We start from the raw sequence: 11,988 nt of genomic DNA, 5'->3' as shown, positions 1-11,988 counted from the left end.
GACGTCAGGGAGGCGAAACCCAGAAGAAGAAGAAAAAGGCTCGAGGGCGGAAGGGGAGAAAAAACTTTATTATTATTATTTTTCCTTTATTTTCTATCTGGAGCAGAAGTCAAGGGCAGGCGACTGCGTCAGCGCAGAAAGAGCTGGGCGCAACCCTAGCCCGCTGCGCGCGGAGGCGCTGGGCCCCGGAGGCCCGAAGGGGCGCCCGGCATGTGGGACCCCCAGGACTTTGAGCGCCACTGGCGGGCGGAGTTCCCTGGGGAGGAGATGCCCGTTATGCAGCTGGACTCGGTGCTGGACATGGAGCGCGAGCTGGAGCGCAGCAAACTCAAACTGAAGTGGCTGCAACAGGTGCTGGCCGAGGAGAAGTTCAAAGCCGTCTACCTGCAGGCGACCCTGGAGAAGCAGTACCTCGGCTGCGGGCTCCAGGAGGGCGGACTCGGCGACTGCAGGGGCGCCTCTGCGGAGGAGCCGGCGCCGGCCCGACCGGAGCGGGAGCCGCCGCCGCGGTCGCGGCGCGAGGAGGAGGGCGCAGCGGGCGGCGGTGATGGAGACTCCCGGGGCCCCTCGCTCCCCGACCCGGCGGTGGCCGCCAAGACCGACCGCCCCCCCTACGCGTGCCTGGACCTTCCCACGTGGCCCGGGGCGGCGGGAGCCGGGGGCGCGGTGCGCAGCCTGACCGCCGCCATCCACCAGCAGCTCCTGCAGCCTCGCCTCCTCTTCAGGCCCCGGGAGGACTGCGCGCCTCCCGGCCACCATGGCACGGCTCCCAGCGCCCGGAGAGAGGAGCGGTCCGCCGGGCTCCGCGCGGGGCGGGGCTCGGAGGAGGGCGAGGCGGACGCCGCCTCGGGCGCGGACGATGGGGGCGACAGCAGTGACCACGATTTCGAGATGGTGGATCTGAACGAGAAATTCGCCCTCAGCCAGTTGCTTGTGGCCCCTTGCCGGCCCGGGACCTGCGATGAGGCCGAAAAGCCGGCGCGGGCGTACGGTTCCCATCGCTGGATGCACCTGATCCTCGGGGGCCGGCGGCAGGTGCGCGGGAGTCGGGACCTGGAGCAACTGGAGGCAGAGGCCAAGGACGGGCGGGGCTCGCCCCCGGCGGCAGAGGAGCCCCCCCGGCGTCGGGCTCGCGAGCACCTCCCCCAGTGGCGGCACAAGAGGTTCCTAGGGCTGCCCGAGCGGGACTCGCCCAGCCACAGCTCGCCCGAGAGGGGCAGTGACTGCAGCCGCAACAGCTCCGACCACGAGGACGGCTCCTTTGCAGGTAGGCGCACCCCTGTGTGCATCCTTGCCTCTTGTATCCTCTCTATCTAGAATCGCCCACCCCTTCCTGGCACACCCTGATGGTCCTGTTTGGCCTCAGGCGCCTGAGCAGAAGGGAGATAGATTTACGTGTTTACCTTGAAGGCACTTGTAGAACTTAGAAAAAAAAAAGATGGTGCAAAGTGGATTTCGGTTGGGCGAGTTTAAGAAAATAAACATTACAACGATGACAGGGGATGAAAAGATGATGTCCTCGACCAGACCGTGGGAGAAATCTTTCGCTTGGGACCTCAGCCTTTCTACTTCACTGCAGCATCATCGCCACCCCCACCTCCAACTCATCCTCGCAGGTCGGCTAGATTCCCCGGCGCCTCAACTGATAGGATATCCTTCCCTGCACAGACTCCAGCGGTTCCCATTTCCCCAGATTCCTCGATATGGAAGTCTCAAACTTCCACTTAATTTTCTGAACGGCTCTCTCATCTTCTCCAGCCTGTAGCTTGTGTTCTGGCCAAAATGAAGGAAGCTCTCACGGTGGGAAAGGTCCATAACCCTCACCACCCCCTTCCGTTGCTGACTGTCCCCTTCCTAAAAGGCTGCGCCTGGTCTGTCAGCTTCCTAGGAGCCTGAGTGGGAAGGGGAGAGCTTAGAATCATAGAGTTTTTGAGCTGGCGGAGTGGCCAGAGATCATGCCTGCAGCGGGGCCTTCATTTGATAAAGGAGGAAACCTAAGCTCAGAAAGATTAAGTGCTTGTTGGAGCCAGCTGGGACCTCCCCTGGGGCCTCCTGTCATTTTCTTGTTTCTCCTCATATCTGCTCTCTCTTCTGAGGACAGGACCTGGGTTTAGCCATCTTGTGGTGGAATCCCCTTTCAATGTTCAGCACGGTGCCTTGCCTATAATAAGTGCTCAATACGTATTTACTGAATAAATGGATGATTGCATTGAATTGAATGCAATCTTCTGGCCACCCAGCTCCCCACAGGTCAGGAATGGGAAAGGGGACCAAGAGGAAAAGACAGATAGGAATGTGGGCTGTCCTGTGACCAACCCTTTGCTGCCCCAGGGTCTGTCAGAGTCTCCTCAGCCATAGGGAAAGCATAAACTGTCCTGTGGTTGGGTCAAGCCAGGAACTTAAGATGTTTTCCCTGTTCAGTGAAGGATAAAAAAAGAAAAAAAGAAATCATTGATGCTGGGATTCTTCCAAAATCTCCATTATTAGATCTTATCTGGGTGAGCTTGCATTTGAATGAAAAACTGTCCACTTTGCTAAAAGCACATTTGGAAGGGCTAGCAAGTCATCTGTTGTGATCAATTACGCTTATTCATTAGCAAAGATTGGCTGCTTCTCACATAGGCAATGCTTTTGCTGCCCACGCTAGTAACATTTTTATGTGCCCCCTTTAACTTAGAGTCTGAAGATTTCATTCTAGTGCCAAGTTCCAAATGCCCTGCATAGAGACTACCCAAGGGGCCCAGGGCTGCTTTAGAGCTGGCTGCAATGCTGTCTCCCCCCCAGACCCACATCAATCACTCTGCCGGGTGTGCCTGATGCACTGCTTTTCCCTCAGGTAGTGGTTTGATTTCTGTACTCTCCTCTCTCCTTAAGGGCACTCTAGCACATGGAGCACCTTGATTCAGATTGGGAACTAATTCCCTCTGCCATAACAATTTACAAGACGTGGTCTCTCTGGGTGGACCAATGATAAAAAAAAAAAAAAAATTTCCCTTCCTCTGAACTGAAGACTCCAGCCAGGGCACATGTCTGGCACTCATGGCATTGGCTCATGGTGCCTGGGCTGGTTTTCAGGCTCCATTCCAGGATGCTTCTGCAGGGCACGCTTGTGTAGGGAGTCCTTGGAAAGCTGCATGTGGGGCCCTGCCTCCTGTCTCCCAAACTGTCCCAGTGAGGAAGCAAATAGAGGTGGACATGCATATTCATACAGGCATGCAACACATCCATGCACGCCTCTACAGGTATACACACGTGCACTTGGTCACATACGAGTGTCACGTGCACAGAGTCTAGGCAGAAGAGCCTTCAGACATACAGGGGGTACTGGAATGGAGAGGTTAGTTCAGTCCAGTTCAGTCGCTCAGTCGTGTTAGGGGACAGGCTTTTCCAGCTGTGGATGACAGCCAGCCCACTGGAATCAGCGTGGTGGGGAGAGAAAGCGTCATAGGCCTTCTCTGGCTGCCTGCCCTTGGCCTTCCCTGCTTCACTTCTCTCCATAGCTCTTGCCAAATTACCACCTCAGATGCTACAATTTTGCACGTGGATCTTATTCATTCTCTCTCTCCAGTAAAAAGCAAGCTCCAAAGGGCAAGGATTTTTATCTCTCATCCACTGACATAGCCCCAAAGCCTAAGAGTGTCTAACACATAATAGGTGTTCCATAAATATTTGTTGAGTGATAGTTTTTTTTTTTTAATGGAATGGAATAGAATGGAAAACATCAGAGTGCATTGCACACGGTAATGGTGAGTAGTAGTCTGCTTTGAAACTTTGTTTCGGTTCTGTATACTGGGTGAATGTATACTGGGTGCTGATGTAGAGAATGTATTTCATGCTAAGGGCTGGATCAAAAAATTTGAAAGTGCTGATAAAAACCATGGACTCTGAAGCTAGACTGCTTGTATGACCTTGGGAGAAGTTATTTGAATTTTCTGTGTTTTGGTTTTCTCATCAGTAAAACGGGACTAATAAACACAGATGACATCATACCATTGATATGAAGAATAAATGGGATATCATTTCTAGAGGGCTTTGAACAGGGCCTGGCAATAGTAAGTACCCATAGTATTAACAAACTACAACCAACTACAACTCTGGGTTGTTTTCTTTGAGTCAGTGCTTCAGAGCTTTCCACTCTCAGATCATTCTGGATCACAGGTGGTTTGGTTTTTTATAGTGGATGTGTTTTTTTTCCTAGCCAGGCTCTGACTCTTTCTAGAACCTTCCAGAAGCAGGGCAGGACCCAGGCCAGAGTGGTGATCTTGGCTCATGAGGCTCTCTGGCTGGATTGGCCCTCAAACCCCTCCCTCTCCACCAGGAATCATGCCCATTGTGGCTACTCAGAGAGCCTCACCCCATCAGGTTTTATTGCACAATTCAGGCTTTGCCTTCCTCTCAGAGTTTCAAGGAGAGAGAGCACGTGAGGCCTCACATAAAAAGGCCCAAAGGCAGAAGTGCCTCCCTCCTTAGAAAGGGGTCGTTTTCTCTTAGCTGAGGGGCAGACCCCCATACCAAGACACATTTGAGTTTGTTCTACACATAACAGACAAATCAGGGTTTAAGTTAGAATGCCAGTTCTTCTTTCTTTATTTTTTTAAAGTGTTTATTTATTTGGCTGCCACAGGTCTTAGTTGCAGTGCATGGCAACATGGATTCTTAACCCCTGGACCATCAGGGAAATCCCTAGAATACCAGTTCTTTTAGTATCTTCCAGTTAGCATCTTATTGCCCTGTTGGTACTGAGGCCATGGATGACTAGGCCATGGATGGCATGAATGAAGGTGGTGATGCAAATGGGGTGGGGGTGGGGGCTGCAGAGCTAGAATCAGCCGTGTTGGGTCACATGTGCTGTGAAGACAGACCCATGTGTGTGCCCAGGCTCAGCCCCACAGCGGGTGTGAGGCTGTGGACAAGCCTCTGGCCTTTCTACATCTCAGTCTCTATTAACAGAAATAACAAGAATAGCTAACGCTTCCTGAGGGCTCGCTTTGTGCCTGTTCCTGTTCTAAGCATTTTACACATGTTGACTCATGTATACCACACATCAGTTTCACAAGACAGGCCCTATTACTGTTTCCATTTTATGTATGAGAAACATGAGGCTCAGAGGGCTTAAATAAACCTGCCCAAGGTTACCCAGCTTGGGTAACTTGGTAACACACAAGGTTACCCTAAGTGGCACTTAGGATTTGAATGCATGCAATCTGACTTGCAAGTCTGTGCCTTTAAACACCAAGCTATACTGCCTCCAATGATAGCACTTACATCTCAGGGTAGTTATGAAAATGACATACAATAAAATAGTTAAAAGAGTTGACTTTATTCACACACTGACCTTTAAATGCATATGTGTGTATATATGTGTATTCATTATTATTATTTTGTCACTAAAGTCCCCAACAGACCCCAGTTCATCTGCTGAGGTCAACCATGAGGGCTTCCACTTGCCCATGGGACTCCTTGTGGACTTGGCCTCACAGGTGAGCAGTCTGCCTGCTGGATTTTGGGTCTCCCCTCCTCAGCTGGAAGCTCTTGGGCTCCCAACAACTGCCCAGCCATGTGTGGAGGCCCTGATATTTTCACTTTCGTGTTGGCATGCTTCTGTATCACCTCTGCTACCTGTCACCCTGGGTGACATGTCCTTCTTCAAAGTTTATGTGTCCCTTCTGTAGACTGTGGTGTCCCCTCTGCCACACGTCGGCCAAAGTGCACTCTCCCAGCAAAAGCCCACGTCAGGCATCCTTTTGACTGGCAGCAACATTCATCTGGTATTCTGATCGTTGTTCAGATGACAAAGTAAATATCGTTAATATTTTAAATTGGTAGGTTGTTTTTTTTTTTTGCTTGCATTAAACTTGGCTTAGTGGAGGACAAACAGTCTTATTTTTGCCAGCCCTCAAAAATCCTTCATTCATTCGCTCATCCATTCCACTCGACAAGGATTTACCCGGGTCTTACTTTGTGCCAGGTCTGTGTTAAGGGTCAAGACTGCAAAAGTCGGTGACCTACCCTAAAGGTTCTCGTTGGCCTTTTTGCTTCTAGGGTAGAAACTTTTTTGCTTCTTCTTTTTAGATAAAGGAACAACTTTCCAGCAGGTAGTTTGTTAAATCCTGAAATGAGTGACTAAGTAAGGCCTGTCATTTAGAACCTCAGTGATACGCAAGGGCCTCAAATGAGAAAGGATCTTAGATTTGGTCTAAGAGTCTTCCTGTGCCTCCCCAGGCAGATGAGGATCCTTGAGCCCTAAAAGTAATAACCTCAGGGTCACACGCTCATGACCCTCAAGCAGAGTCTAGGAGCCAGATCAGGGCTCTTTCCATTGAGGCCTATGGTCTTTTCTTTCTTGGAATTTTAAGCTGAGAATGCTTAAGATGTGAGTCCTGTTGAAATCATAGTAACAGGAGCAGTAGACTGTGTCGTTTAACCTCATTTAGTGGGTGGAAGTTATTCTTCCCACTCTATAGGTGAATATTCGGAGGCTGAGAGAGGTGAAGACATTTACCCAGCCTCAAACAGCTTGTGGTGGAGACAGCATGGAACTTGGGTCAGTCTTACAAAGCTGACACTTTCTAGCTTCCAATATGTAAGGCTTTCCTGGGCCTGCTGTAGATTTCCAGATTTCTCTACTTGGGAGGCCCTGGCATCAGATTCTTCCAGGCTACCAAGAGAGACTGTTTATTCTTAATCTTCATGGGAAATATATTTGCTACTAGGTACACATGTTACCTATTTTATTTGTAACCTGATGGGTTATTTTCTCTCTTCCCATTAGTGACTAATGAGATTTTTGCTCCAGGAAGAATTCCTTGTGTTCAGTGGATGTGTCTGAATGTCTTAACTCAAAATTTTCAGCCTTAGCTGTGATAGAGTAATTTTTCCCCCTATTCCCTGTTGTGAAGAGATATTAAAACAAACTATTAGAGATACAGAAGCTGGTGGCTGGCTACCATTCATTTGTAACCGAAGTGATGTGGATGGCATCAGTGTTTGCTTGGTTTTCTAATGCATGTTCCCTGCCCCTCGACCATCTTAGCACTGACTACACTTCATGAACACCAACCAGCCAGGCAGGTGTGGGTGAGCTTGTTAACAATGTCTTCCTCCTCTACAAGTAGTAAATGCACCCAAGCCTGAAAACTTTTCCATTCCTCTGATCTGTTTTTCTCCTGATGAAGAGTCTATTCACAAAGCAGTTGGCTCTGTATTTGACTCTGGATCTTTGTGTATGTGTGTGTTGTTGTTTTTAATTAATTTGTTTGGCTGAGTTGGTTCTTAATTGTAGCATGCAAGATCTTTTAGTTGCAGCATATGGGATCTAGTTTCCCTATCAGGGATCGAACCCAGGCCCCCTGCACTGGGAGCTTAGAGTCTTAACCAGTGAACCACCAGGGAAGTCTCTGGATCTTTGTGTTTTGAAGTCAGGATCTTCATACCTTTTTCTGGCTTTGAAAGAATGGTACAAACACTTTCTGCATCTGAAGAATGGGCTGGATGTTGCCTAGCTTGCAGGGTTGTATGGCTTCCCTTGGACAAGTTACTGACTCTCACTAAGCCCCAGTTCATTGTCTGCCAAATGGGGGTGATAATGATAAGACTATGTGATACTCTTGTCATGAAGCTACAGTGAGATAATGTGTGTAGAGTCCATAAGGACACAACAGAGCACATAAGTGTTTAATAAATCCTACATGGTGTTATTGTTACTGTCTTAAGTCCAGGAACTTTCAGTAGGCTGACCCAGGCCACAGCTCACACTTATATTTCTTCATGGAATGGAGTTCCCCAAGCCTCTTCATCTGCCTCTTTCTCTCCTTTCTTACCTCGCTCCAGGCCCAGTGATGTTTTGCTCCTTCAGAGGGAAACAAGCTTTCTTAGTCCTCTGTGGTCCCTAATCCTTCCCCAGTCAAGCCCTGTCTCCACTGCAAAACCATCATCTGTCTTCTCCTTATTTCCTGTTCTCTACCCTCTTGGCTTCAGCCAGTGCTCATTCTTGTCAGTGTCTTTTCCAATGCTTTTTCTGGCATTTGAGATGCCCTCCCTCCTTCTCTTCCCCAGGTGTGAGTCCTTCCTTTAAGGCCTGGCTTTTTCTGTGGAACCTTGTATTAGTTAAGATAGGGGTTTGCTGCATTCAACAAAACCCCCAAAAGCAAGATAGGTTTATTTATCTCATATAAAGGAATTCTAGAGACAGGCAGTCCAGGGAGAGAATGGCAAGCCTATAATTGTCAGGAATCTACGTTTCTTTTTGCTTTTCTGTCTCAAGGTTGCCTCATGATCCAAAATAGCTACTGGAAATCCAGCCATCACATTCTTGTTTCAGACATGAATTAGAAGAAAGGGAGAAAGGACGTAAGACTGATTAGCAGCTGTTGGTCTGCCTTTTAAGGCACTTTTCTAGAAGCTTCTCTTGACAGTTTTTGTTTAGATTTCACTAGCCATGTCTAGCTACAAGGGAGGCTGGGAAATGTAGTATTTTATCTGGGCATATGGCCACCGTAAATAAAATAGGGGTTCTGTTGCAAGGAAAAATGGAAGAATTGATATTGAGTAGGCAACTAGCAGCTTCTGGCACAAGCTTTTTCCAAGTACTCCAACCCATCTTGTGGTTCTTAGAGTGAGCCCCATACTCACACAATTGTTTTATTATTGTGCCATCTATTGATTCATTGACCCAGTGAACAAATAACAACTGAACCACTGCTCTGTGCAAGGCACGATGCCTTTTATATGTTTACTGTGAAGTGTTGCTCTCAAACTAAGAGGTTAGCTGGCTCCTCGAAAGCAGGGATCATGGCTTATCCTTCTTTTTCTCCCTCACAACAGTATCTCTTTCACAAGGCTGGGTGCACAGCAGGTACTTGATAAGTTGTTGTTTAGTTGCTAAGTCATGTCCTACTCTTTTGTCACCCCATGAACTGTAGCCCACCAGGCTCTTTTGTCCATGGGATTCCCCAGGCAAGAATACTGGAGTGGGTTGCCATTTCCTTCTTCAGGGGATCTTCCTTGATAAGTAACCGGTTGATTGTCTAAGAGTCACAAAGGAGAAGCTCAGTGGAGACTTAAATTCCAGCGTGGTACTGTGCCCGACAATTCTGGTTATGTAAGATTTCTTTTGGGTTTAGTCTGGTTTTGAGGAACCATAGCAAGAGTGGGACCTGGGTCACCTCTAAACATCGGGGCTGGATGTTGTGGCCACATGGACTTGACCAGGTGTTGGGGTGGATTTGGCTATTTAGGAAACGATTCTGTTTGGATTCTAAACTAGAATTATAAGCAGAAATGTCTGTGCCTGACTGACTTACTTTACCACTGCTCTGTCTGTGTAGCTGTTTTTTCCATTGCGTGAATCGCTCCTGTTATTTCTGCACTGCAGAGCTGCAGAGTAAATCTTCAGTCTTTCTGCAGTGAGCAGAGCTTTGGTTTGTGTTCCTCTCTTCTCATTTGATCCCTGCTCTTGTCTGCCTGAGATAAGACTGAAGGGAGGTTGCCTAGAGCTTATGTTACGTCTTGCGGCTGCTGCGAAAATGATTGTTTTAAAATTTTTATTGGCACTTAGGAAGAAAGAAACTAGAAGATATTTTGCTTCTACTACCTGCAAGGCACTGTGTTACATGCTTAACCTATGTGATCACATTTAATATTCAAAACAGTCTACTGTTCTGTTCTTACTATAAAAGAGGTAATACTATTCTCTGTTTTACAGTTGAGGAAACAGAGGCTCTGACCTGTTAACTAACAAGCCCAAGTTTGCTTAGGGCTAAGTGGTGGGATTGTTTATTCTCCCATTCAAATAATTAACTAATTAATTACATTTATTGAGAGATAATTCACATGCCATAAACTTCACCTGTTTAAAATGGACAGTCATGTTTTGTACTATATTCACCAAGCTGTGTAATCATCACTCTATAATTCTAGACCATTTCCACCAGTCAAGTGGGACTGTTTTGAGTCCAGGCTTCTCCTATCACTGTGCCATTTCCTCTTCTAATTTGCCACATGCAGTGATTTAAAATAACTAGACCGGATTTGGGGGAACATCAGGGCTAGTTTGGGTGAGATATGTACATAAAAAGAGCATCGCCTGTTAAGTCGCTTTCTTTCCATTACTGTAGCGGTCCTGGTGTCTCTTTGAATTGCTGCAGAATGGGGCTAGCTTTAATTTCTCTAGGCCCCATCCCTGCTTGTGTTGCCTGAACTTGGAGCAGGGGGCAGAAAATCCCTCATTCCTGCCCTGGGGATGTGATTGACATGGTGAGAGGCACCCTTTTACTGACCTGTATTTTATTTGTCTCTGTAGCCCCAGAATGTCATAGTTCTTGACATATAGGAGGTGCTTATAAATGTTCATGAATATGCAGAGGTTTATTCCATTTACCTCTAATCTAAATCGCTGCCATAACTTATTGGTCTGCCCTTAGCCTTTCTCCTCCAGCCCCAGTTATCTTCTGTATTAAAGACGAAATGATTATTCTAGCCCCTAAATCGAATGAGATTAGACAGACTGAAGTGATCACACTAGCTGTCTGGCCCTTTAAAAGACTTTCCCCCAAGTCCTACCTAGCAACTGCTACTTCCATACTATTGGCCAACACTGAGTAGTATGGCCTTAGCTGCCAGGAGGGCTTAGAGAATCAGGAATTTTCACTCTTCAGCATCTATAGTAAAGAATATTAAGGCAGAAAGGGAACTGTGAATGGCTTTTGGAAAACCAGCCCAGTGTTGGCCCCACAATCCTTCCCTGAACTTGCACATTCACTTGAACAGTTATAAAATGGATTAAAATGGTTTGCCTCCCTGTTCCCCTGCTGGATTCCAAGTCCCTAAATTGTGTACGTTAGAAGATGATCATTTTAGAAAATTCTAGTATTCCTGCCCCTAACACAATACTGGCATATTGTATTTATTGAACAATAAGAGAAAGATTGTGGGCTTCCCTGGTAGCTCAGTGATAAAGAATCCACCTGCCAATGCAGGAGACACGGGTTCAATCCGTGGGTTGGGAAGATCCCCTGGAGAAGGAAATGGCAACCCATCCAGTATTCTTGCCTGGGAAATCCCATGGACAGGAGAGTTTGGTGGGCTACAGTCCATAGGGTCGTAAAAGAGTTAGACATGGCTTAGCGACTAAACAACAAGAGAAAGATTGTTTATTTTTCAAGTAAGAATTTTATGGACTACTGGGGCCTTTAGCATTTAACACCTTTTTCATTTTCTCTGCCTCTTCTTCTTCTTTACCTCCCCTTCTCCTCTTCTTTTTTTTTTTTGGACCAGTAGGACCAATCGGTGACATATTCTAGAGCTTATGATTCTCAAGGGCTGTGTTGTGCTTTTTTTCCTGAAAGTGAAAGAAAAGTGAAAGTGAAGTCGCTCAGTCGTGTCCGACTCTTTGCAACCCCACTGACTGTAGTCTACCAGGCTCCTCCATCCATGGGATTTTCCAGGCAAGAATACTGGAGTGGGTTGCCATTTCCTTCTCCAGGAGGTCTTCCCAACCCAGGGATTGAACCTGGGTCTCCCGCATTGTAGGCAGGCGCTTTACTGTCTGAGCCACCAGGGAAGTAAGCCATTTTCAAACATCACCATTTCAAACATCAGCCATTTCAAACACACCCCAGGGAGATTTTGAAATGTGCCCTCTGGCTTGCTACCATGTCCACCCTGCCTATCAAGAATTTTCCATTTTGCATCCCTCTTTCTGATAGGAGTGTGTTGTTTCCTGAAGGTGGTCAATGCAATACTTCAAACCTGCCCAACTAGGCCTTCCCCAGCTAGTGAAGATTTGTGCTAGTCATTAAGACCGTAAACTAAATATTTAGATTCTCCTTTGCTCTCTAGAATCATGGTAGGTAGGATTATATTCTTGATTCCCTTGAATATGAGTAGGACTATTTGCCTAGTTCTAACCAGTGAGTTTGAATGGAAATGATGTGTGCAACCTCCAAACCAGAGCATTTAGTGTTGGAGTGAGACCCTTCAGAGCATTCT

At 47.3% G+C, this 11,988-nt stretch overlaps 1 protein-coding gene across 1 annotated transcript in view; it reads left to right on the top strand.

The window, feature by feature from the left end:
* The window catches only part of ABR (ABR activator of RhoGEF and GTPase), a 191,486-nt gene continuing 179,498 nt past the window's right edge, over window positions 1-11,988 (top strand). Inside the window, exon 1 of the mRNA XM_081580131.1 lies at window positions 1-1,267. Within this exon, the coding sequence (XP_081436257.1) occupies window positions 211-1,267 (1,057 nt within the window). The 5' untranslated portion in view covers window positions 1-210. The remainder of the gene's footprint in view (window positions 1,268-11,988) is intronic.

Source organism: Giraffa tippelskirchi, chromosome 3 (assembly GCF_054371585.1).
Source record: "Giraffa tippelskirchi isolate mGirTip1 chromosome 3, T2T-mGirTip1v1.2.pri, whole genome shotgun sequence".
NCBI lineage: Eukaryota > Metazoa > Chordata > Mammalia > Artiodactyla > Giraffidae > Giraffa > Giraffa tippelskirchi.
This window is presented reverse-complemented; position numbering and strand designations above follow the sequence as displayed.